The sequence below is a fragment of the Strix aluco genome, chromosome 2, assembly GCF_031877795.1.
Source record: "Strix aluco isolate bStrAlu1 chromosome 2, bStrAlu1.hap1, whole genome shotgun sequence".
Lineage (NCBI taxonomy): Eukaryota > Metazoa > Chordata > Aves > Strigiformes > Strigidae > Strix > Strix aluco.
This window is the reverse complement of record NC_133932.1, coordinates 62,942,431-62,969,753: the sequence shown is the minus strand read 5'-3', so window position 1 is coordinate 62,969,753 and position 27,323 is coordinate 62,942,431. Positions and strand designations below refer to the sequence as shown.

The window sequence follows — 27,323 nt, the reverse complement described above, 5'->3', positions numbered from 1 at the left end:
TAAACAAGGCTAAGTAGTATAACAGCATCAGAAAAGTTGTACAGTACTGTATACACACAAGGACACTCTCTGCTTTAACACCCATAGGAAGTTCTGGGTATAGAAAAGGGAATAATCTGGATCACACATAGATTTTTAGTTCCAGAACTTCCCATATCAGTGATGGGTTTCCAAAAAGGACTTCATCACAAAAGCAGATGGCTCTTCAGAGCAATGAGTCAGGGCTTAGACATGTACAATGAACTAGTTTGTGCTATGAGCATCAGTTAAGATGAGAACAGATTAATGGAAAAAAACCAGAGGATCTGAAATAGTTAATTGGCCGTCTTACTGTTTAGGAAGGAAATTCATCCAGCTCCTAGAACTGACTGGTTTCTGTCCTCCAGCAAGTGTGACATACCACGCATTGGAGAAAGGAAAAGTCCATCTTTTGAGTCAGCAAGTTCAAGCATCAGTTCTGTGCCTTGAACCTGTCAAATACTTGATCTTTCTCCTGTTTGACTCTCAAGTGCTTAAGGCTACATATGGGTATATGGAAAGGGAAAAAAGTGAACTTTGCATGCCTTGAAGCTAAGCTTTGTTTTCAAAAGGATACTTATGGTCAAAGCTATACCATAGCCTGAAAAGCCAAGCACTTTCCTGCTTTGTCCTGTTCCTTCTTTCAGAATCTGGGCCATCCTAAAAATAAGATAAAACATATTCAATTATTTCAGGCAGGAAAAAAAACAAATCATACATTCCAATCATTCATGTTATAATGTCCTGTCCAAAAAAACTAAATTACTTCAATACTGTACTTGGACTGCAGAAAGCTATTTAGAGACATGCTTATACTGAGAAGGTTACTTCCCCTAGGAAGACCAGAAATGACTGCAGAGAAGAAGTAGGCCCTCTTCATTACCCTCAAGTTACCTTAACGAGCCCTCTACCACCAAGTTCCCTTGAGTCTAAAAGCTTATCACAGAGTTAGTGCAGTAATGGATACAGAAATAAGTCCAAAACTGACAAATAAGCCTCATGGATGTCTCATCCCCATCCCCCTCCCCAAATAAATATACTAGAATAACTGAGACTGATCCCTATTCATTGCTTGGTTGGCTTCCTTAACTCTAGGTCTACGTGATGTTCTTTCCTTCAGCCTATTGCTTCCTTGGAAGAACAAGGGAATTTACCATACCTGATAAACTCTCACAAACCTGATGAAACATGCTTAAAAGAAACATGCTTAATAGGGAATCCATATAAAATCACAACTGAGGAAGGTCAGGCAAATTTCTGAAGTGCTAGATCAACCTTAGAAGTGCTAAGTGTTAAATATAATCCCTTTACTAGCTGTGCAGCAAGTCATTCCACCAGCTGGTCTGCAGCTGCATTTGTTTTTACTTTTGTTACTCTTTTGGTTTTTTGGGTGTTTTGGTTTTGGGTTTTTTTTTTTGGCCAGAGACCAAAGTTAAACACAGGAAAACAGATTAAGTGAGAACGCCTTGTATGAATCATCTTCCAAACTACTGGAAAAGAACAAGACAGAATTGCCCTGTGTACTTCTGATCTGCAGAAAATCCATGATCCACCAAGAGTTAAAGCTTAGTATGTTTTCACCCCCCCATCCCAACTGATATATTTTCTTTAACTATGACACGCTGCTAATCTTGGCTTGGTGAAAGAAAGAGGAATCCAAAGGAAACTGACTTATGGACTCCATTAGGAATGCAATGCACAGCTAAAGAGGGAAACAAATGGGTAAATGCTTTATGCTTACATGGGAAAAAAGCAAACAAGATATTTCCATCCAGACACTGAATGAAAACAGAATACCCATGCTCTGTTTCCTGTTAAAGCAATCCCTCAAATACTGACAAGCTCAGTCTGAACTGGCCAAAGTCATCTTACCATGATACCACTTCCTAACCTTGTTTTTATGCAGTAACTGTGGCCTTCATCATAAAAGGTGTTTTGAGGCCTTCTAGTTGCTTCCAGATAGATAAAAACCAAGTTCACCCTTTTTGGCACCCAAACCCACCATTTCAGAATCTATTTTGTGCGCTGGACACAGGCTTCTACAAAGAACAGAGATGCCTAATGCAGTTTCTGCAATAAAAGAGATGCTTCCTGAGCAAGTAACTCTTATCTGTACAACCTGTGACCTAAAAAAAAAAAAGCCTGACACCATCATCATACAACCTGAGGTTTACAAAGCAGAGTTCACACACTGGCACCCTAAGCATCCTCTGGGTTCAAAGCCATCTGTCTTTCTTGTCATTCAACTTCCTCTAGCAGGTTCCTACATAAGCAACCAGTTGTGCTACTGAACAATTAGTGTCAAGCAGTACTCTGGGAGAGTGTAAACTAAGGTCTGGACAGAGGAAGCTCCCAGTTAAGCCTCAGGAAACGTTGGGTTGTTTGTTTTTTTTTTTTTCCAGACCTTTCACTCCTGTGAATTCACTCAGTTTATGAGGAAAACTGTTCTGCTGTGAACAACATTCTTTTGATAGTCTTGTTTGCCAATAGCATGTTGCAGGGAAAAATGTCAACTCTTGGGTTGTTACTGATGTGTAGAAAGCTGCACTAAAGATTCACAGCAACAGTTCGCTGAATACAAATGACAATTTTCCAGTGCTCCTTTTGCCTCATACAGGTGGTAGGTAGTAAAGGCAAGATCCAACTGGCTTGTGGTACAGTATACAGGAGCTGAGATTAGATTAGTGAACTTAATCTTTGATTCTAAGCAAGTCCAAATGCCAAAATTTGGTATCATTTATTGATCAGAAGAGAATTATCTCTGGATCAGTCTTGGGAAGCACTGTTTATGCTGTAAGCATGTTAAAAGCAAGCACGTTGGATGGGTGGGGGAAGAGGAAACCACACTGTTAAATAGAGTGTATTAGTGGATTTAGGAAGGTTTTTGATGCCTTTTATATACATGTATACAACAAAAATTTGAATGCTGCAGCATTACACCCAAAACCACAGAATGTTTTTTGGTGGTCATTGCTTGAATATTATAAAGTAAAATGCATTACTGACTTGCCAGCTAGGAGAGAAAGGTTTTATGCATGCACAGAAGTTATGTAATTACTTACTCCTTGTAAGACTTGAAAGCTGTCATTAGTAGGTGGAGGATCCTGATCTGGGTCAACCCCAACCCTACAGAAACATTAGGAAAACAAAGCAAGTGGTGTTACTGAGGGTTGCAAATGCTGTAAGTTGGGCAGAATGAATTTTAAAAGCACTTTAAGCACCCAGCAAAGCTATGTTCAGAGAGGTTATAAGAATAGTTTGAGGAATAGTTTGAGGAAGAGCTGTCCATTATTTCCCTGCAGTTACAAGGCTATAAACAAGATTTTTTTCACTCAAGCAGCAACTACCTGTAGATAAAAGCTTTAACTCCATCTCAGCATCAACTTTAACTGCTTACCTTTGTTGCCAATTCTTTTAGGACATTGGCAAGTACTATTTTTGGCTTAAAAAGTGAACTGTGGGCGACATCCTCTTCAGCTGAGAACATCCCTCATGTCCAGCAGCAAGAAACCAGAGACTAAGGATAAGCCCAGCCCAAATATTTGACACAGCAAGTAACTTAGCTGCCAGATAAGCCTGAGAATTGCTCAAATATGCACTTTTAAAAAGTCACACACACACCAGGTTTTAATGCACTGTGTGAAACAACAAAAATACTTTATAAAGACTCATTAATTTGCTGCAAGTCTCATTCACCCAATACAACACAGCCACAGTGAATTAACAAGTGGTCTGTCTAGTACAGCTTCCCATCTGAGTGAGGGAGGGTCTGTATGAGGTGGTGGATGGTTACAGAATAATATGTTAATAAGAAACTGTCTACTCGCTTTTGCATAGTTAACGAGCATCTTATTACATACCCGTCCTTTCACATAGTGCTCCTATCCAAGATGGGTATTTAATCCTTATAATTACATTCAGGTTTTTCTGGTCTGTTTTGGGGGTAGCTATTTGTTAAGATTAGACTTGTCTAGTTTTAAATCCTATTCATACCTTAATCTCTGTGCTCTCCTGTAGAACCTAAACTTTCAACCTCAAATGTTGGGTAAGACTGTCAGTCTCAAACGTGTTGAGTTTCAGTCCTACCATGTTGCATAATAAGTGTAGGAAAACACATGGAATAACAAAAACATTGTCTGAAATGGCTAAATTCTTCATTTCCCCTCTCTTGGAAGTGACTGAGGTGGTTTAGTGCAATTTCTTTGTTACTTCGGCTTTGTGTCAGCTATTTCTAGCCATGGTGTTTATGCAACATCCCTGAGGATCACCAGAAACCAACAGAACCTTGCTGGTTAATCCATATCATTTGTGCGTCCCAGGGACATGTGCCTGTATAAGGCAACCAGTGATTCGGACATGATTTACTGTCAGGCACAGAATATGGTATGGATTAAACTAAAAGGGAACACCTTCAAATAACTTCCAGGGCAGCACTTTCTAATAGAACAATAGAATAAGAAAAGAGGGCATTGAACTAAAGTTTTAAGTCAACCTTGTGGACTCATAGCCAATCCAAGGCCTCACATGACCTAATGTAGTTCAGGGAAAATCCAGGAGGCCACTCAAAGACAGCCTGCAGCAGCCTCGTATAAAGCTAGTGCTGACCCAGTCCACTGCTTGGGTTTTTTCCTGAGTCTCTTTTCTTTCCTCATCACTTCCTTTTTCCACATACAGAGTCATCTTAACCCTTAGGCACATTAGCCTGGGAATTCATTGGCACTGACCTGCTTCAAGACTAAAAAAGCTTCACCAGTTTAAGGGAACACTGGACAGACAGATTGGATACTGGATTGTAACACATGCTAAAATAAAATGCCACACAAAAGAGCTCTGAAAGGTTACAAGGGCTTAGGTGTTACTGCTTAGGCTATCACTAAGCAGTGAAGGCATGATAAGAAGGGTTTTCTGCAGACAAGCTCGTTACCTAATGAAGTCTCATTCATCAAGCTGACAAGCAACGTCAGGAAATCCGTGCAGTATGGCAATATGTATACAATTGCACATTCCTTTATAAATACACACAAAAATAAAAGAAAAAGATTTGTGGCTCTCCAAACTCCAGCTGCACATTGGGGAGGTTCAATGCACTGTGCACGGTAACCACGCTTGTGTTAGCTGTGCAGCTGGCAATATCTATGGGGAGTTCAAGAAGCTCGTTCCAGATGAACATAGCTCGCATTCCCTAAATAGTTTTAACTCATTGGACTACTCATTCATAGTACATAAGAAAACCAAACAATTCGAACATATCCGCTTTTACTTGTCTTAAAAGGTTATGCATTTGTTTTGGGGATTTTAACTACCCTTAGGCAGGGGAAGGGGTCTCAGGGGAAGGCCAAAGCAGGATGACCATACTGTTCAATGAAAAGTTATAGTACATCACGGGCCAGGTGTTTGGGCTCACTGTTGTGCTGAATGAAGAGGAAAAAAAGAGAGCTTTTCTCTGTTAAAACAGTTCAACTTGTAGAAAAAAATTCTTACTACAGACATTTCTTTCAATATTGGAATAGTACATAGACACAGACTTGTCCATTTTTAATTTTTTTTCCAAGTTATTCTTCAGATGAGTTTATATTTGGAATATTTCTAATTAATTCTTTTCTATAAATCACTTTTTTTTATGTTCATGTTTCAAAGTGTGTTCTTCAGTTCACAGATTAACACAAAATACATTACTATTTTGAATTCCCATGACTTTTTGTAGCATACTGTGTCTCTTATCCTCTACTCTAGCATGAATTGTATAGGAAGCTTTATTTTTATGTTGCAAGTCTGCCTGTTTAAGTTTCAAGGTATATACATCCTGGTCTCACGACAAACATCATGTTTTTGCAGGCCCTGCCCCCAAATTTCTAAGAAAGCCTCATCTTTATCACCTGAAACAAAACAATAGCAAAACACAGTCAAGTCTCTTCCAACCTACTTTACAGTGAAGAGATGCACAGAAAGCATCTAGTTACTTCATCCTCACTTAACTACTTCCATAATTAAAAGTACAAGTAAAGCTGATGCATGTATGTCTTTAACATGATTTTTTTCTGCTAGTCAAAAGAAAAAAAAAAAATTCCATCTCACATCCTTAAGTACATTTAAAGAGCTTCCTGTAATTTAAATGTGCTGTAAAGGCCAGTATCAGTTCTCATTTATTTGACCAGTTTTTAAATTAAGAAAAATTATTACTGGATTGATTTATGCCCATCCCCTCTCAGAGATCAGGTGCACAGAGAGGGTAGCCTTGCTAATGACTCTGGTGCTTTGCTCAAACCCCCCAGCAGAAAGGCAGGTGAGCAAGCTCTGGCTGAAAGCAGTGTTTTGCTGAAGAGGCACAGTCTATGTGATGGGGACTGAGGGGCACGCTGGCTGCAGGACAGCCAAGGCCAAGGCAGTGCAGATGACAGCAAGGATCTTCATTTTCCCCTCCACCCTTTCTGAAAGCTCATCGCAGCAGTTGTGTGTGGATTCCCTGAGGGTGTACAGTAGCAATTCAAATAAATAACTACCCAAAAGCAGATGTCAGATAAAGAATATGAGCAGTCTTTCAGCTATAAGAATACACACATACCCCAAAACCAGTGAAAAATTCACCTATTCCCCCCACTGGCATCAATTTGGTATTTGATCAATACCTTAATACTTTAGTACAGACAGTACATAAAGTTCAGCCATCTATATTTCTGCCTTGGGAGGTTTAATGGAATCTGTAGACAAGAGCATGCTACAGTAAAAATTAATCTAATTGAAGTATATTTCTTCACTCTCCTCTAATTAAAATATTTTTTGTTTTTAAGGCATAAAAGGCTTTTCATGCTTTAGGAACTCTGTAATAAAGGGACTACCATTGAGCTCCTAATATCCAATACCAAAGCACTGCGTTTCTGCTCTTAACTGACTCCTTACCTTCTTGCGCCTTATTCTACAGCTACAACTCCAGCATCACACATAGGAGAGCAGTTACTCAGATTTGATCCCTCAAATGCTGAGCTTATACATAATTCAGTAATTTAAACAGTCTGGTAGAAAAGGGTGGAAAACAAATTCAAAACTAAATGTATGGAAAGGAATGGTAAAAAAAGAAGCCAGATAGAACAACTTCAAGTTCTCCACTATGTCATTTTAAATGGGTGGAGCCATTTCTTCTGATACTTCAAAGACCTTTTCAAGGCCTTGCAATACATTGATGACAAATTACCAAAATACCAGGCTTTATTACATTCTAGTATATGTAATTACTATGGCAACAGCCAAGAATGACTGCAATAGGTAATAGTTCTTAGATTCTCTGTACAAGCTAATGTACTGCATCTCTGGCAAATTTAGTAGTTTGCTAGGAACCTTCAAGTGTGACAGGATGCCTGAGAAACTTCCTATTGCCCCATCCCAAAGAGTTTTCTTTACATAAATATTCTGTATATATTTATATACATACATACACAAACACGTACATACAAACACACATTCTCCTACAGTTGCCAATTAAAGATTTGGTTCTGGTTTTTTTCTTCTCTCTCTATTCGTGTATCTGTTCTAGACACCATCAACCAGAGAAGACTAGGATTCTGGTTTATCTCCACTCTTATTAGCATCTTCCTATAAAGCAATGTGATAGCCGTCAGTTTTTAAAATACATCCCCAAAGAGGCTGGGTTAAATCACCTGTGAAGTCCCTTCCAACCTGAACAGTTGTACGAAATAACCCCAAGGAATGCTTAAGAATACCTATGTGATTAAGGATCATAGGATTGCATCCATGACTTCTCAGCTTTCAAGTCTTCCCAGGCCAGAGACGCTAATTTTGCTTCGTTAGTTACCCATACACAGAGTTAAAGGATGTGGTGTTCTGTGGGTTTGTTTTAAGCTAAAGACACGATGTGTGATGCACACTCTCCAAGCTCAGAAGATAACAGACTCAGAATTGAGGAACATCTATGGCACTCTGCAGAAAAGGAGAAGCAGCAGCAGCATGCCATAGTATAGAAAAAACACACACTTTGTGTTATAAAGATTAAGAAAGCCAAGCATCAGGTTAATTTGGTATCAAGGAAAGCACAGTGTCACCTGAAATACAGCCAGCGGCTTTCACTCATCTCTTCCACCGATGGAACATGGTCACCAACTCTGGTACAGTACAAGAATGCAACATGAGTGACAAAATGCTCATGAGACAGTAGCTTTATAGAGTTCCCTAGCAAAACAAAGCAAACCAACAAAAAAAACCCCTACCCAATCAAAAAGAGACAAAGCACACAAGAATAAGAATGGCAGAACAATGACAAAGTGACAAAAATCATCAAAATTAACAAACCAGCACTTCATAATTGAGATGTCCAGTAATATTCTTCGTTTTCTCAGATTCAGGCTGGCAAAACTCCTGTATTTATGACAGGCTACCTCACCCAGAAAATTAAGATTCAGTAACTCTCAAGAGAGCTGCTACACAGAGACAGAGCCGATCTAAGACAATTCCTACCATTTTGGACCTGCACATGGTTTAAAAGAGAAAAAGTCATTAGAAAGAGTAATCACAGGAAGCTATGCATGTATCAAAGAGGCCATCAATACTGCCTAGTTTTAGAGCAGGCCAAAGCAACTGGCAATACATACTAAATCACTCTCTTGGTTTAACTAACAATTGACTAACAATCTTTAACATAAGTAATCTCCAGTCATAGAAGAGTGTGGTTTTACTCGCTGCCTTCCCTTTTTCAATTGTACTTTAAAAAAAGCAAAACACAAGTGAAAGCATGCTTGGTTTCTGGTATTTTCTATGTAAATTCCTTAGCAGTGTGTAGGGTATTTTTCCTGTTTTTCCATGAAGGCACGCTACATGAACTATATATTGCTTATGTGAAATAAAAACCCCAGATGATCAGCAATCCACAGAAGCCTCACTTTACAAAGAGCAGGTGTACACACTCTGATTGCAGGCTGACATCTTGACAAACAAAATATTTAAGGCCATAGCTTGTTCTACAAAGAACACACACTTATCTAATCCTTGAAAGCTGAAGAAAATACCAGACTTTGGAGAGATTCATTTTGGATTCCTGGTTCAATAGCTCTTCTCCCATACCAACATACACTCCACGTCAGAGCACTCTGCTCCAAAAGGTCAACACCGAGACAGCTCTGCATATGCAGCAAAAAAATAAAATTTAAAACTGCCCAATAAGTTCCCTTCTATGACTTTTTTCTCTTTGCTGTATCTTTGCCAAGTTAGTATACTGAAGTTTTACCAGATGTCTATAATGAGTGCAGCATTTTTGGAAAATTTTAGCTGTTTTGGAAGAGTTCAGCTGTTTCTTGGAAGATGGCTGAGAAAGAAGATAATTCCCACCACCACGTTTTAAAACAAAACAAAACCCAATCACTAAAAAAACCCCTGGAATTAGGAAAAGTTGTTTCAAGTTGGTTTTACGATGCCTTTGGGTATTTCTTTATTTGACCTAACAAAGATAATGACTCCTGAAACTGCCTGCTGAGGCTTGCCAGAGCTTGGCAGTTAAATCCATATCACCCATGTACTCTAGGTATATCTTAACCCAACTCCTACAGGGTCTGGGCCTTCCCCACACTTTTTCCTCTGTGTGAATTGCTATGTTTCAGAGCACAAGAACAGAGATAAGGAAGTATCTCCCATGCTTACTTCCAGACATCCAAAAATGGAGGCAATCTCTTTCCTACCAAGGGAAAGACCCAGAGGGGTAAGGCTGGAGGTTCAGAGGCTGCACTGAGAGATTCAAGATTGATGATGAGAAACTAGAAACTGGGAAAGAAGAAGGAAGACGGGAGAAACTAGATGTGGAAAGATGACTGGAGAAAACAGTGCAGAAAAAGATATGGTAAAAGGAAAAAGCCCACAACAGAGGGCAAGGTACAGCACCCGTGTCTGTGCATCTGCCCTTCAAGGGCAGCAGAGAGCAGCTAGAAGACAGTGAAGTGATTTAAGTAGTAGAATAATGGAAACAGGCTGCAAAACAGAAGGATGTAACTTATCAGACATCCCCCACTCCAGTCCAGAACATAAGAAAAGGCTGGATCTCAGCATCAACACTTGCCTCCTGTCATCACAGCACACTGAGACATGGTATTTAAGAAATGCACATTTTATTGTTGGACCACCCTGGGTAAGATAATAGAGTATAACCTGAGACTGTCACCAAGCTGTCAGTTTTGCCACCATCCCAGACAGTTAGGTAGTTCACACAGAAGCTATGTGAGAGTTAGTGTTTCCAGATTTCTTTTTCAGTTTGCTCATTTAAAGAAAAAAAAAAACAAACAAAACAGTAAATAGGAAGATCTTAAAATGGTTGTATTTGTAAAGTCAGACATGAAGCAGTAAAAATTTAAGTTGGCATTGTCTGTGCAGACTTTAACTGTTATGGCAGACAGACACCTAAAATATTTTAAATTTAGATATATAATGCTTTAAGATTGCTAACTGTAATTGAAATGGCTTCATTAAAATAAACATGAACTTCCTGATATGAAACAGATTATGAAGGAGAGGAAGGCATTAAGCTACATGTTGCTTCATTCAACATGAAAAAAACCAGGTCAATAACGTCTAATGAAAAAATGGAAAAAAACATTATTTTGCAATACAAACGGAGTTCCCTTTTTTCCTGTGACAGATAAATGAAATGATAAGTCAGCTACTTTTCTGAAAAGAGGAACTTTGCCAGTGGTTTTGATTTACAGGGCTCTTGAGTTAGCTGGAATTGTTAAAACTTCATGCAGGAAATTGCTTCTTTGTTTTAGTCTCAAAGGGTGAGACTGTATTTTTAATATCCAAGTCATGCTTTAGTTTCTAAGAAAAAAAAAAATCTAGTGCTAGACAAGTATAATTGTTTACCACTCACGTGCTTGGATACATCTCACTCATAGACAGCCAAGAAATTCAAATACATGACATCACGGCTTTAGCACCACTTTCTGGTGTTAATATTTAACTTGTTCAGCATCAAGTGTCAGAAACCAAAAGCATCTAAAGACCCCATTATTTTTTACTCAGAGTTTGCTGTCATGACCTCACTTTCCCAACCAGTTAAACAGTAAACTAAAGTTAAGTCTGCTACAAACCACAGGTCCTCTGCTTAACTGTACATTTAAGTCTGATTGGTGGACCCTGGTACACTGGTAACATACCCTATCTGGAAAGATACCTGCTCTTCTGATTACTTGAGACATTCAGAATAGATCAAGGGGAGGCAGAGGGCATTATTGCCTATTTTCCTCCTTTTACTGCTTTTTATTTTACCAAAACTTAATTTTCATGTCAGCCTCTCCATCCTCCACTTATTTTTAAGACATTTCATATAATGGGACAGAAGGGACCACCAGAAGTAAAGAACAAAGCACGCATCCCAATTGCCATGCAGTTAATGGTGCGGCCAGAAGCATGTGGCTCTGCCTCTAAGCCACAGCAAAGCAATTCTGGATCCTTGTGTAGGCATTGCTCCACACACACACGCAATCGCCTCCCCATGAACACAGTGGTACCAAGCCAGGTTTAAAAGTCTTGGCTAGAGTCAGCTCTCTGGTACTGTTAAATCATGCAGGCACAACCTGAAATAAGACCCTTTGGTGTTGATGTCTGTCGTAGCTCTTCTGACTTGCCCAGTACTACAGGCATGCACCTGCAGTTCCTAGGGAAGAATCCCAGCCCATTGCAGCCCACAGGAACTATTGAAGGAGCCACCCAGAAACCCCACTAATGGGCAGACCAGTAACCACAGGATTACAGTAATGCTGCCCTGCCACACAATGACCAGGCAAGCTAAACCGGCCTAAAGGGTCAATCGGCTTTGTCAACTCTTGGTTAAAGCAGGCCCTTGTCTTCTCCTCACCTCCACACTACAGCAAGGCCAACTACTTCATGAGGACTTTGTAATGGCTTTCCTTCCACAAAAGCCAAAATCAACCAGGATACAACTGGTGTGAACTTCGCACCAGAGCTGGACTTTTAGGAGTCCACACAAATCCTGACATTTAAGTCCAATGCACAAATGGCATTAGTTTCTTATGTCCCTTCACTTAATCTGGGAAGCAAGCCACCTTTTATCTTTTAACCTCTTCTCTGATAAATAGTCCTGTATGGGAGCACTAGTTATTTCCAGCCTCTTGAAATCTAACTTAATGGGCAAGTGCCAAGGCCCAGAAAGAATCCCAGGCTACCCCAGGAACAAGTTTCCTACTGCACAGCCTCAGGACTGCATCAGCCCTATACATGGTGCTGCTGAGCAAGGCACTGGGACAGCATCTCGTCTTCATCTCCTCCTCCCTACCTTTTCCATCACTTTCTACCCAGTGGAAAAGAGAAAAGCAGCATATTTCTAAAATCCATCTGGAAACCAATTTGACCCTTTACTAAATCTGTAAGGTCAGACTTGTGGGTGATGTGATGGTTGGTGGCAGTCTTGGACATAGTGATCATGAAATGATAGTTTCCAATTCTCAGAGAAGTGAGGAGGGGGCGGTCAGCAGAACTGCCACCTTGGACTTCCAAAGAGCAGACTTTGGCTTATTTAGGAGACTGGTTGACAGAGTCCCTTGGGAGGCAGTCCTGAAGGGCAAAGGACTCCAGGAAGGCTAGATGTTCTTCAAGAAGGAAATCTTAAAGGCACAGGAGCAGGTCGTCCCCATGTGCTGAAAGACAAGCTGGCAGGGAAGACCACCGGCCAGGCTGAACAGTGAGCTTTGTCTGGAATTCAGGAAAGAAAGGAGAGTTTTTGGCCTTTGGAAGAAGGGGCAGGCAACTCAGGAGGACTACAAGGATGTCATGAGGCTATGCAGAGAGAAAATTAGAAGGGCCGAAGCCCAGCTAGAACTTAACCTGGCTACTGCCATAAAAAACAATAAAAATGTTTATATGAATACGTTAGCAATAAAAGAAGGGCTAAAGAGAATCTCTATCCTTTGTTGGATGCGAGGGGAAACAGTGACAAAGTATGAGGAAAGCCTGAGGTACTTAATGTCTCCTTTGCCTCAGTCTTTCATATTAAGACCAGTTGTTCTCCGGGTACCCAGCCCCCTGAGCTAGAAGACAGGGACAAGGAGCAGAATGAAGACCCCATAATCCAAGGGGAAATGGTTAGCAACCTGCTACACCACTTAGACACACACAAGTCTATGGGGCTGGATGGGATCCACCCAAGGGTCCTGAGGGAGATGGCAGAAGTGCTCACCAAGACACTTTCAGTCATTTGTCAGCAGTCCTGGCTAACTGTGGAGGTCCCAGTTGACTGGAGGTTAGCAAATGTGACACCCATCTACAAGAAAGGCCAGAAGGAGTATCTGGGGAACTACAGGCCTGTCAGTCTGACCTTGGTGCCAGGAAAGGTTATGGAGCTGATCATCTTAAGCACCATCACCCAGCATATACAGGACCACCAGGAGATCAGGCCCAGTCAGCATGGGTTTATGAAAGACAGATCCTGCTTGACTAACCTGATCTCCTCCTATGACAAGATGACCCACTTAGTGGATGAGAGAAAGGCTGTGGATGTTACCTACCAAGACTTTGGTAAAGCCTTTGACACCATTTCCCACAGCATTCTCCTGGAAAAACTGGCTGCTTATGACTTGGATGGGCGTATGCTTCACTGGCTGGATGGCCAGGCCCAAGGAGTGGTGGTGAATGGAGTTAAGTCCAGTTGGTGGCTGATCACAAGTGGTATTCCCCAGGGCTCAGTATTGGGGCCAGTTCTATTTAATATCTTTATCAACAATCTGGACAAGGGGATCAAGTGCTCCCACAGACGCCACCAAGTTGGGTGGGAGTGTTGATCTGCTTGAGGGGTGGAAAGGACTCTACAGAAGGATCTGGACAGGCTGGAACGATGGGCCAACACCAATTATATGAGGTTCAGTGAGGCTAAATGCTGGGTCCTGCACTTGGGTCGCAACAACCCCCAGCAGCGCTACAGGCTTGGGGAAGGGTGGCTGGAAAGCTGCCTGGCAGAAAAGGACCTGGGAGTGTTGGTCAACAGCTGGCTCAATATGAGCCATCAGTGTGCCCAGGTGGCCAAGAAGGCCAATAGCATCCTGCCTAGTACCAGAAACAGCGTGGCCAGCAGGGACAGGGAAGTAATTGTCCCCCATGTACTCAGCACTGGTAAGGCCCCTCACTGCAAGACAGACATTGAGGTGCTAGAACATGTCCAAAGAAGGGCAACAAGGATGGTGAAAGGTCTAGAGCACATGTCTTATGAGGAGCAGCTGAGGGAACTGGGGCTGTTTAGCCTAGAGAAAAGAAGGATAAAGGGAGACCTTATTGGTTTTTTCAACTACCTGAAAGGAGGTTGTAGCAAGGTGGGTGTCAGTCTCTTTTCCCAAGTAACAAGTGATAGGACAAGAGGAAATGGCATCGAGTTGCACCAGGGGAGGTTTAGATTGAATAATAGGCAAAATTTATTCACCAAAAAGGTTGTCAAACATTGGAACAGGTTGCCCAGGCAAGTGGTTGAGTCACCATCCCTGGAGGTATTTAAAAGACATGCAGACATGGCACTTAGGGACATGATTTAGTGGTGGACTTGGCAGTGTTAGGTTAACAGTTAGTCTCAATGATCTTAAAGGTCTTTTCCAACCTTAACGAGTCTATGATTCTATGACAGGACTTCTTGCTTTCCAGTGGAAAGGGCCGTATCACAAAGGGTACTTTACCAGAACGAAGTTTCTAATCCTCAATCATCTGCACACGGCTGCCACCTGCTGGCACAAATCTGATTTCATGTGGTCTCAAAAAGTGCAGTCTCCATCATTAGTGCAGTGCCTATCAAGGCAGCTGTAGGCAGGCTCATGCAATTCTCTAAAAATCTTCCTATGTAGAGTTCCCTTGCTTACATGATATCCTTCCCTTAATAGCGAAGTTAACCGTTCTTTTCTGTGAACCATGCCAAACAAATAACAGTCAAAATAGGGAAAGCATTGCTACCTCAGAACTATTTTCCAGTTGGCCAGGAGCTGGGCCACATGGTAGAATTCAGTCCTGTCCTACTGCTGATGACTGAAGGAGCCCTGTGGCAGAGGTAATGGTTGACTGCACTCAGAAGCTGCCTTCTGATACAGGCAGACTGAACACAATTCCTCTTCTCTTAGTTGGTCAGCAGCGCATCCTGTCCCTTGCTGGATGACAAGGTTTGAAGGAAATACCCGGATATAGTCCCTCAACAAAAAAGGTGCAAGCAGCAGGGCAGAAGGGTCAGGATGCCAGCGCCTATGATGAGAGCTGTTAGAGTCTGTTTTATTGACCTGGTTGCAGCCACACCACAGAAGATGCTTTGGAACCCACTCAAGTGGAGCACAGACAAGAGATATCCTCATGTTGGCCAGCACAGAGGCTGCAGGCAGATCTTGGCAGGCTTCACTCAGCCACTGCAAGCAGACTGCAAGAAGCATTCTTACTTGCATGCTGCTGGCCAGAACTCATCTCCTGCTCCCTGGTAGCACATGCCTCACACAGTCTATGCACACTGCTGGTTATGCAGACACCAGGCCTGCTCTACTTGCCAAAGTGTATTAGTACAGTTGTTCCTTATATATCACTATCAGACAGAAATCTGCTCCTGTTGCTAGAGTTGCCTAATGGAAAGCTGCATGTGGTACCTATTCCAGGTATCTTGTTAAAGGCATTATATAGCTCTGGCATAGGAACAGAAACCAGTCAGGCTGGGCTTAGAAATATCATTATGATGTTGTCTCTCATGATCATTAATGACACAACTGCACTGGAACTGATTTTTGTTGTTGACTTCACACCAGGTGTTATATAACCTGTTCTTAGTGACATGACCTTCAGAGAGCTTGACTACATGGAAGTGATGCCTCTTTCTGGTGTGCTAGCCAAACATCTAGAACTTGCATGTAAGGAAGTGATGCATGTAAGGAAATGATGCACTTTTAAAGGACAGAAGTGCATTTGTTTGGCACCAAAAAAATGGAAACTGTGATTTCCCAATGTGTGCTGTTAGACAAAGCTAAGATACTGTAAATCACTGCTGTAATGACTGTCTCATGCTGGAATTGTACTGCCTTCAATGAGAAAAGTTTAGAAACATTTCTGAAAGTCCTATCCATCTTTTTTTTTTTCAACCTAGAAAGCACCTGCTATCTACTACCACAAGCAGTTCACTTAAGTTTTCCAAAAGTGGCAAGAGTCCCTAAAAATGGTCAGCTCTTCTAAAGACTGAAACTGGTTTTACCAAAGATTGTTTTTTCCGATCCTATCACAAGACAATTGGAGACAAACTCTGGTTAGCACAATTCAAAAGACAAAGTAATCTATCAAGTGTCAGAAAGCACAAATAATTTATGTAAGAAAAATGCACAGAAAAGTTCGTACAGTGTATATTGTAATTCCACTCTATCTACCTTTGTTCCCCACCAACTGCCAAGACTTTCACTGAATAATAACATATGTGGTCTTTAACAATGATTGATTCACTATTCTCTAGCACTTCTGTTGTTAAGTATCCTCAAATACGAAGGTGCTTGCAGCTCTGAAGTACCAAGTACTGGCCAGTATTTCCAGAGAAATGGCTATAATCACACTGCTTACCCATCTTCACAGGTCTTCTCAAAACAGGAGGAAACACACCCAGAAGACTAGCAGGAACCCATTTATCCCAGTAGCTTAGGTAAAGTCGGGTTTGTTTGGATAGATGTTTAAAGTGCATTCAGTTTAGCACCACCCACTAAAGACACTATTTAACTGGAAAAACAGAACAGGGACATTACCAAGAGCAAGACAACAGGAAAATGTCTTAGTATAAGAAGACAAGTTGATATGGGCCTAGATATGCTAATTATTTCTTTTCAGTACATGTGCTGCTGTATCAGGCAACACTATTCCATATCGTCCTGGACTAACAAGGACCTAGGTACCTACTTGCAGAACATCAGAGAGCTTTAGGCTGAATCCCAGCAGCATCAGTACATTTTATTTACCAGCCTCCACTAGCACCTTCCTCTATAAAACATAATGTTCTAAATACCTAGAACACCTCTAGGTGTTCTTTAGGGCTATTCCCAATTAGTACAACTGTCATCTGAGAAGTGACATTTCCCCAGCATGCAGTTGCATACTGACCTGATGTTCAGCCATGACAGCATGGGAGTTGTACCTCCACCAACAATCCACACAGTGAAAAAGACGATGAGGAGAGTTGTTGAGAACATCATTTGATGCGAGTAGGTAGCCGTATCCCGTATAGCCAGAGCAAATGCCATGGCTCCCCTGAGACCTATGCAAAAGAATGAAATAGCAGAGCTTCAGAAGTACAGCCATACCTATTCATAACACAGTGCCTTTTCTTGCCCCCTCCCTGCCACACAGGCACGAAGTGACAGGCAGAAAGTACTGGGCTCCAGCAAGTTTTCATTCCTTCAGTTTCCTTGAGAAATTATGCCCTAGGATGATTTAGAACATAGTTTGCCCTAGTAGTTTTCTGTGACTTATAAAATCCACAAGTGCTAAAAAAAGGTGTAAATATTTCCATAAAAAACCAGGAAAGAAATACAGAAACAAACAAGTTGTGGACAACAGCAAAATATATTACAGAAAACAGACAGCTTCCTGAATTCAAATCAAAATACACTTTTCCAGTTGATTCCATAACTGAAGCATGAGTTATTGATATGAAACTGTTATATTCTGCCTGTGAGCATTTTTCCAGCTGATATCCCCCCTGCCATCCCCTGCCCCCAATTATGAGACTCCACTAGCAAGAGCAAGCCATGGCATTTGGCCATCTGCAGACTTCTTTAGTAGGGGAATCACAGAATCACAGGATGGCTGAGGTTGGAAGGACCTTCAGAGGTCACCTGGTCCAACCCCCCCGATCAAGCAGGGCCACCTGGAGTAGGTTGCCCAGGACCACATCCAGGTAGCTTTTGAATATCTCCAAGGATGGAGACAACCACCTCTCTGGGCAGCCTGCGCCAGTGTGTGGACACAGTAAAAAAGTGTTTCCCGATGTTCAGAGGGAAGGTCCTGTGTTTCAGTTTGTGCCCATTGCCTCTGGTCCTGTCACTGGGCACCAATGAAAATAGCCTGGCTCCCTCTTCTTTACACCCTCCTGTGTAAAGATGCATCCCTGGCACTTCTTGAGGATGCACATGTTTAGACACAGACACACACTCCATGATTTGCTTTAATTGACAAACTCAAACTCCTTTATGGTTTCTGTCACACAGATAACTATTTAAGTCAAATACCTCACTTTCTCCAACTAAGTGGGAGAGGACACCCATAAACATGCCTCAATTTTCTCAGCAGATACCTGTTCCTGCACAATGTGTACATCATCTCAGCTAGAAATAACTTCCTGAAAGAGATACATCCCAATTCCCCCATCCCCTTCAGATGGACTTCAAATGAGAATACTATATTCCCAACATGAGGTAACTGCTTACTGCCAGCAGCTGGCATTTCAAGATGTCACTCTTTCCACATGACACATGTTCTGTAGAGGCTGAAAAATACATGAGGGCATGCTGCAACAACCATTAAGTCTTCTCTTCAGGAAGCATGCACGTGGATTATAAAAGCAGAAGGTAGTACTATAAATTGCTTAAGATTTTTTTGCTTTACCAAACATTTTTGCTTTTACCTGAAAACATCATCATGTGCTGAAAGTTCCAGCTGATCTTATGCCTTCTGCCCAGATTCAACAAGAAGGAGAGAGGGTAGATGTGTGCAGCTCTGCCCAAAAAGATTGCAATCTGTTCACAGCTGAGGGTTAAGGATTTCACTTGCCTGAGTACTCTTGAGTACCTGACTCTAACATGCAGCTTCTGTTTTAGTGAGAGGTTTACATCATGATATCAAGTGTTCTTGTTATCTGTCTATATAAAACAGACTTTGGCCAACCATGTGCATACATAACTCACTGCACAGAATGCAAATTTTAACTAATTTTTTAATGTACAGTGAAATTATACCTAGTATTAAAATTATCAGTTGTATAAATTAAGACTGTACCTAAAAAATTTGCACTTTAAACAATTATCACCACCATCATTCAGTTATGCCTTTCAGACCAACAGAAGTGCAGTCCTACGTACAGAAGGGAAGCCAACATGAGACCATGAAGTGCCCACCCCATTACAGCTCCTACAGAGGCAAAAATCTCCTACTGGCTGGCAAGAACTTAAGAGTACAGAGTTACTAAGATGATAAAACCCACTTGTCAGCACTAGAAAAAGGAGTAGTAACAGACTATTGCAGAAATTCATGACAGTAGGCGGTAAGCTCCTTCCTTCCTCTACTGTGGTGTAAAACATCCAGGGGTTCCAGTGAAGAAGTAGAAAGCTGAATACGCGCTCCACCATCTAAGTAACACTTTGGGACAAACTAAGTGATGTGCTGAAATCCTATAAAACATCAACACAACCAGAAGCCCACCAAACACTGATCATTTGCTGTAGGGATAACAACATTAGAAGAATTAAACAGCTCTCTTACGGAAAATAAAACCATATAAGAGCTCTAGACACAACTGGGTTATTGTCATAGCTAAAGTAAAGCAATACTGTCTGCAAGAGATTATGTCTCTAAAAAAGTAAGATTTTAATTATTTGTACAGAAAGCTTCATGTAATTATTCCAAACAACTTTATAGCAGTCCTTTTGAGGGCTGCAGAAATCAAACATCAGAAGCCATCATGACCAATGTACATAGGAATAACAGCTGGGATTTTGTCAATGACACCGAGGCTTTAGCTCTGCTTTTGCAGTCCAACCTTTCTCTTTCAACAGCTAATGATAACTCTACATGTTACCCTCACAAGCTGTTAGCTCAATGGGGACAGTAGCTGTTGAGGCAAAATATGAGTGCTAGTACTAGCTGCCCTCCTCACAAAGGTAGGAAAACACTCAAGAGGCAACAGAGGTTAAGTGCAGTGGTAGGAGATGTGAAAAAATGGAATAAAAGGTAGGTGGGTAGGAAGAGAAAGGAACAAAATAAATACTGAAAACAAACCCAAGAAAGTGTAACCTGAGAGAGGATGGAAGGCCACAGCAAAAATGAAAAATTACAATGCTTAGTATACCAGATACAACTATGCTGTTCATGTCTTTACCCAGTGACTGCAGGGCTCCAGAGGATTTTTTGGGTCAGAAGAACAGACATGAGGAGACACAGGAGATGATGTATTACTGTTTCAGAAAAAAATAGATGGCCAAAGAAAAATAAAGATAACTGTGTTAAATCCCTAGAAGCAGTACAGAGATGACAGAAAACAGTAGAAAGAAGGAGAGAAGATAAATACGTTCCAGATTAGGCCATCTTATATGTCATTTCACTGGGTTTTATCTCCATTGCTGATAGCCCTACTCCTACAGCAGGCAGAGAGAAAGCAAGACTGGAAGACTAGTTCCCATTGCTTCATGCACACTTTCAATTGCTCTGAGTTGTCAAGCAGCAAGGAATATAGTGAAGAAATATTTACATAAGCCATTTCAACGGGGGCGAGGTGCAGAGAGGAATCTAGTGATCCGTAGCTTGCATGAGTGTGACTACTACAAAAGCATTCAGTTCTGAGGAATTCAAGAGCCAGGTACCAAAGTCAGTCAGGGACAATGGGATCTGGATATCCACCTTCTACACCAGCACCTTTCAGCACTGTGTACCCTTCATGTCATGGTCTGCACCACAGCTCACTTCCTTCCTCCTCTCATTACCCGAGATCCTGACCTCTACCTTTGGGGCATTGCTCAAAGATAATCTGTTCACCCACAATCCTTTTTATGTACTTGAAGTTTGTTTGCTTTCTTCAAGGGACCATTGGAAGTGAAGAGAAATTAATCCTTTCCTATGCCTCCCAAGTTCAAACCCAAGCACTGCTGACTGTCAATAGCCAAGTCACACAGTAAAGCAAATTTATTTACTTATCTATTGAAACTATATGATTTGTAGCACTTGCTCAAGTGGCCAACAACTGTGTGGCTACAGGGCCAACAACTGTGTGGCACAGAGGCCTTAAGGCTTTGATGTAAGGAGTAAACAAAGATCGTTCTCAAAATTATTGTGCCTGTAAGACATCAGGGAAACTCACATAAGCCACCATCCTCTATTTGGTAAAGCCAACAGACACCACAAGTTTTCAGGGACATAAATGGAGAAACCTCACAACGCAAAAAAGGATACAAAAGCTCCAATGATGAAAACCGGGCTGAATATGTGTTTCTGGAAAGTAAACAGTGCCAAACCCATATAAGAAAATATGAAGTTCTCAGCCAGGAAGTGCAATACCTCAAAGAGCTAGGGAGAAAACAGTCACAGGTTAAAGGCCAAGCAACAACGACGCTTTTCAAAAACAATAGTACACGGACTACTACAGCAATACACTGTATGAAAGGTGAAAGTCTTGCCTGCTTAGTACGACTTCTTGATTCAACTGACAAGTTATTGTATGTATAATGCGCCTGGGTAATTCCACAGAAGAGGACAGCCACCACACCTGTGAACAGAATCACATGTAAAGTCAGCCTGTTTACCCTGTGAGCTCCACACATTTTTCCCTTCCCAAGTTCTATTAAATTTATGCATCATCCTTAACTTTGAGATTTTATGAATCTTATTTTCAAGTGAGTCTGATTCCAGGTTGGGGAGGTGGTATTTGAACCAAACCATAGTTCTTAAAAGCCTTAACCATTGTTCTTAAAAGTGAGCTACACCTTCAATGGCATTGTACAGAACGTAAAAAAAAAAGCTTTAAGTGCTAACACCATGTTTCTCATAGGAAAGTTTCAATGAGAAAGTAGAAAATGGCTAAGATAGACAGGAGTTCTGTCCCCGGGTGCTTGAATCCCAACAACTCACCAGTAAATCCACACGCTTCTGCAAGCAAGAAAGTGCTCCAGGACATCAAGAAGAAGAGAGCCGTTTCCAGCAGGGGGAAGCAGTGCAACTTGGTAAACTTCGTCACGTTAAGTCATTTGTTAAGGGATCAAAAAAAAAAAAACCAAATCCTTTGGCTTCTCTGTACCTGGTACTTATGAAAAACACTTTAATGCACCAACCACCAATACTAGTTGGAAAACAAAACACTTTCAGTGCTGAAATTGCATCACATCAAGACAAACTTCAGAATCAAGTTCTCTCCTTGCAACAGTCAGTTTTGGATATTTTTGCTGCATATCCATGGCATAACTGTGGCTCCATCTCTTTGAGGTAAAATCTTACTCTATGCCACATTTCCCTGCAAAGTGCTAGCAGAGAAGGGATATATACCTGGCATTCCATTTAGATTGCGTGTCTTGGTTTCTTGGGGGGGTGTGTGCACGTGTTTGTTTTGGGTTTAGTTCCTTCCCCAGTAAAATTCCCCCCCCATCTTTAAATAATGCATAAAATACATTCAGAACCATTTAATTCACAGGGCTGTTCTTGACTACAGCCACCCTAAGATGAAGCAGATTTAATCAGAATTTTTCTGCTCAGATTTGTTGACAAGTCTTTTTCAGCAAGCGTGGCTACTTCTGTACTTTTGAGGCAAAACAGGAATTCTGCCTAAAACAAAATACATTTCCTCTCCTTGTGTTGATGTGTTTTAGGGTAAAAGCCAACTGAGAGCAGCTCAGTCTTTCAATGGGAAGAAAAAACAAGTTCCATCTTCCACAGGAGAGCAAAACTTGAGAAACATCAAACACACTGAATTAACAGTTCATACAACTACTGAAGAAGCAGACCAGATTTCCTGTGTTAAAGATAGGCCTTCGCATACTACAAAAAAAGTTGTTCACATATTTATAGATTTTTGGTGGGTTTTTTTCCCCTCAGCACTACTCTGGCAGCAGGTAAATGCTGAACAGCTCACTGTACCTGAGGTGCAGACAGCTATACGTGACCCTACTAGAAGGCACAGAAAGAAACCATGTGCTAACAGGGGTGATAGACAGATCCCTGGTCTTTCTGAAAGCTGACAACTAGCACAATCTTCTCTGAAATCCAAGTGGGAGGACAGCAAGAGCACAGCAAGGACACTTGAAACAGTAAGGTGGTAGCACTCTCCCCTGCTCATATGAAGGGAATTGGTACCTCAGCAGCTGCACCATCATCCACTGTTGCTCTCCATGTGTAACACTGCTGTATCCTGGGCTCTCTGCAGAACTACACAATTTAAAGCTAATTGGCAGTGCTGCTGCTTGGGGAGTCATGGCTCAATATGGGATAGGGATGTTAAAATCAATGAACAGCACCGCTCTTCACGGGAAATCCACAGGTCCTGGGAGGTCTGGGGCTCACAGCACTTGTCTGCCTCCTGCAAGCAGCAGTCAGGTAGCCCAGAAGATTCATTGGAAACCATTTCCTGGGGGCTTTATCACAGAATACAGCATTCACAACAAGCCACAAGTGATTGACACCAGAGGCCAACAGCTAGCAGTGTTTCAATGGGAACCTGGTTTAGGATGAAGCAAATTCTGAGGCCTGCTACCTGCTCTCCACCCACACCTACTTCTTGTTGGCATTCTCTGCTAACTTGGAGGAGCAGGGCAAGAGCTCTGAAACACATACTCCGGCCATGCCTTCAGCTGCGACCCTACTTTGTCAGAAAGGTCCCTCAAAATGAAAGCCAAAAAAAAAAATTATTCTCCATGACAGCTGGCATTATACCAAATATAAAACTCGGTGTTTTTTTAAACAGCTGTTAATTCTCCACATAGTCACTTCTCCACATAAACCATCTCTCTAAAACTTTTGAGGATGAACTGTTACACCCAGCTGAATTTCCCCCCTGCCCCAAACAGACCTATTTTCTACAATCATGCCTCTGAAACAGCAACAATTAGAACTAGTCTTCCCACAGAGCACTCAGATAATCCCACCACAAGTTATCCCAGTGCCTGGCTCAAAAGGCATTCATAGATGCTTAGGAAACTGGACAGCCACAGTCACTCCATGGGAGAAGAAGAGGTTGAACCTTGTTCTCCTGAAGTTAGGCAAGGGTCTTTGCTAGAACCAGTTCCTCATTGCCAGTCTTTTCTGGCAGCTTTGTGAAGCAAATTCCTTATTCCCCTTTCTGTTATTATAAGTAACCATACCAAAATGTTTCGTTAAATCTGAAATGAAAACCTGGGCTCACCATTTTGGAGGAGATGAAGGTGAGAGAAGATAAGGAAAAAAAGACATTATTTCATATAATTGACCAAATTGAAGTATTAACTCAAATCAAGCTATTATTGCTGTTTTCTTAACTTTCTTTCTTTATTCCTCAGACATGGCCTTCTGCTTCAATTCATTTCAACCAGCCAGATTCTGCAGTTTAGAAAGAAAATACAAAGTGGTGCAATACCTTAACTGTTATAAAAATAACCACAGATAGTGAGGTCAAGACAGCTTGCTGAAAGCCAGAACAAGTCCTTGTATATTATCTGCATCATATCTGGAAACTAAGCATTCTGTCTGTTTTCAAAGGACAATGCATAACTGCATGAAATCCCTCACTCAGAAGTACAGTTATAGGTACTTCACAGCTACAGGAATAACAGTCTATTAACTTCACTCATGACTTAAGTTATGAGATATAATCAGCTATGAAGAGTAAAATGCAAATTTACAGTTTGCTTCTACAGTATTTCATGACATTAACTGTTTTCTTTTAGAAAAAAAATACTTGAAGTTGTATAATTGAGCAACAGTTTAAAGATTTTCTGTGTTGTTGTTTTCTTTAAAAAACCCTAAACAAACCCAACCAAAAAAACCAAAACAAAAAAACACCAGAGAGGCTGTCTTCTGAACAGCCTCCCATCACTTTTCTGAGCACAAACATTAGAAACAGCAAGAACCAACTGCTGCTTCAGAAGCATGATTTTACAAAATGAATCTGAATGCATTTCAGCTGTAATTAGTAACAAGCCAAAAAACACAGCAACAGCATTTGAGCAGCCAGAGCTATGGATGGCCAGTAGCCTAAAAGCCAGATGAAGACTCATGGTTCTGAGTCACTTTGGTTATATATCAGTGGAACTGGAAGGCAGACATTAAAGCATCAACAGCACATCTTTCCCCTTATACCTGAAGGGTTTCCATTTTGCAGGCATATCAGACAAATCTGCACAGTGTGTATATAACAAGACATGGCTGAGACATTATTGCTTAAGATGAAGAGTCACAGGGTCATGATTATTGTATAAAATACCACATTTCACCCCTTTTAGATCAGTGTTCAGAAGTCTAGCAAGATCAAAGCAATCTGGGATACATACAAATATGGTTATACTACTCAGTCTGAAAGCAAAGAAATTTAATTTTTTCCTGAAGAAGCATCAGGATTTCTGGAGCAGGTCAGGCTTAAGGTCAACTACCTGAGCCCAAAATAAAAGCCACATAAATTGCTTGCTGAGTGCCTCAGAGCACTAATCAAATACCAGCAGTAAGTTTCAAGAGAACAGGACAGATCATGCAAAGCACATCATGTTATGATGTTAACTCTGGTAGAGTTACAATCTTATCCAAGACGGATGACATCAGATTTCTGGCAAAAAGTTTAAATGCAGGATTCAAAGAACCTTGTGGGGTCAGAAACAGCTATTAATGACTTAGCTGAAGACAGACTCAAACACCAGTTATCATATGAGATGTCTTTCAAGCCCAATAATAAAAAATTTCATAAAAAGAAACTGAACATTAGGACACGCCCATTTAGGGCCTTCCCCTTGGCTTCCAGCATGCAGCAACATCACTGAAACTTCTAGTGTGGCCACAGTTATATCGGAAAAAGTTGATTTCTCCGAGTACCTATAATGCTTTTCTACAGACACATGAATAATGATCACATCTTCACACTCCAATTAAAACAAGCTAGAGTCAATTTTGCTATATCTGGAAACAGGAGAGCCCTGTTAATACCCAAATGTGGCATCTAGTCTGGAAGAGCTAAATGTGAAAAAGGATATCAGAGCTGTCACAACCCCCGTCACTGCTCCCATCATGAAAGAACCACTGAAAATCCCCAGGAAAACACCAACAGACTTGAAAAATGCTGCTGCATCAAAAGCATGGGTATTTTCACCTGTCGGCTGGTAGGCAACTATAGATCTAGAAAGAGAGTAACACAATGGGAAATTAGAAGTGGCATCAGGAAAGTTTTATTCCATAACAGCAACACCTGAGCAACAGAAGAGACAATCCCAGACTGAAGGCAAATTTGCCATTCTGGTGTATGTATGCATGAGGGATCTTGGCAGATGTTTGCAATGTTTATTAATTCAGGTCAAGACAATCCATTTAAATTTCAAATAACATTTCTCAGAAGAAGCATTTATTTTAGATGAATACCAAAAGCAATTAAATAATTTCAGAGTAGAAATCCAGGTAGTTACTTACGAAGATAATACAATGGCAACGGCGTCATTCAACACGCTCTCCCCAAACAGAAGGGCATAGAGATCGACATCAGCATGCAGCTCATTAAATATTGCTAGCACGGTAACTACAGAAAGGAAAGAGAAAAACCACACTTGCTGACTTCAGGAACAAATGTGTGAGCTGATGGAGCAGACTTTCCAGTTTGCCTAAAGCAACAAAACCTAAGAACTGAAGTACAGAACTAAAAGTAAACTGGGAAACAGACTAATCATGTTTATCTATAGGTAAGCAATTCCACCATCAGTTTTCAGGCAGTTCCAGTAAGAGGTGGCTCTGCTGATCTCCCATCTGCACGGTGTTTACAAGAAAGCTCCCATGATCAAGGGGCATGGGGCAGACAAAGCACTTCTACCAAAGCCCCGATATTTTTTGTAGAACATGTTTCATATAAGATAATCAACAAAACATTGTACAGCTCTTGCTACTTTTAAAGGCTATATGGACTGTTGACATAGCTTTATGATTTCAGCCAACATAAAGTAGTGCTAATAACCTTAAGTGTTCCCCAAAGCATACACAATGCCACAGGAACGTGCATTTGTGCAGAATTTGCAAAGGGCAAGACTGCTAAATATTTTTTAACTACCCTTTCAAGAAACTTCAATCTGAGATGAAATACCATGATCTTGAAGATGTTCCCATATATGAGCTTCAAAAATTACACAGTGATGTTTTGCATAAATTGTATGCAACCACCAGCTGTTCAGAACTCAGCTCAATCACAGGAACTACTTCCCATTTTCACACAAATCACCACTGAACACCTCAGATAAGCTGTTTTAAATGTCAAGCTTCATACTTCACCACTCCCTATCCCGGCCACTGACACACATCAGCTCTCCAGACTGACCTGTCAAGTAGACACCTATGTGAGCCTGCTGAACTTTGAAGGATGACTGGATTCTTTTGGCAAAAGCTCAAATTACTTTGCCAGAAGA

General features: G+C 41.1%; 1 protein-coding gene across 2 annotated transcripts in view; it reads right to left on the bottom strand.

The window, feature by feature from the left end:
• SLC9A7 (solute carrier family 9 member A7) overlaps nt 1-27,323 on the bottom strand; it is a 77,031-nt gene that overhangs the window by 11,202 nt on the left and 38,506 nt on the right. Inside the window, exons 6-15 of one of the 2 annotated variants that reach the window (XM_074814978.1) lie at nt 26,344-26,449; nt 25,909-26,055; nt 21,841-21,941; nt 21,390-21,478; nt 21,166-21,279; nt 18,629-18,740; nt 17,107-17,260; nt 8,073-8,132; nt 3,081-3,144; nt 596-678 (exon numbers count right to left, since the gene is read on the bottom strand). In XM_074814978.1, coding sequence (XP_074671079.1) covers nt 596-678; nt 3,081-3,144; nt 8,073-8,132; nt 17,107-17,260; nt 18,629-18,740; nt 21,166-21,279; nt 21,390-21,478; nt 21,841-21,941; nt 25,909-26,055; nt 26,344-26,449 — 1,030 coding nt within the window. The remainder of the gene's footprint in view (nt 1-595; nt 679-3,080; nt 3,145-8,072; nt 8,133-17,106; nt 17,261-18,628; nt 18,741-21,165; nt 21,280-21,389; nt 21,479-21,840; nt 21,942-25,908; nt 26,056-26,343; nt 26,450-27,323) is intronic. The other variant, XM_074814979.1, reaches the window with a different exon arrangement.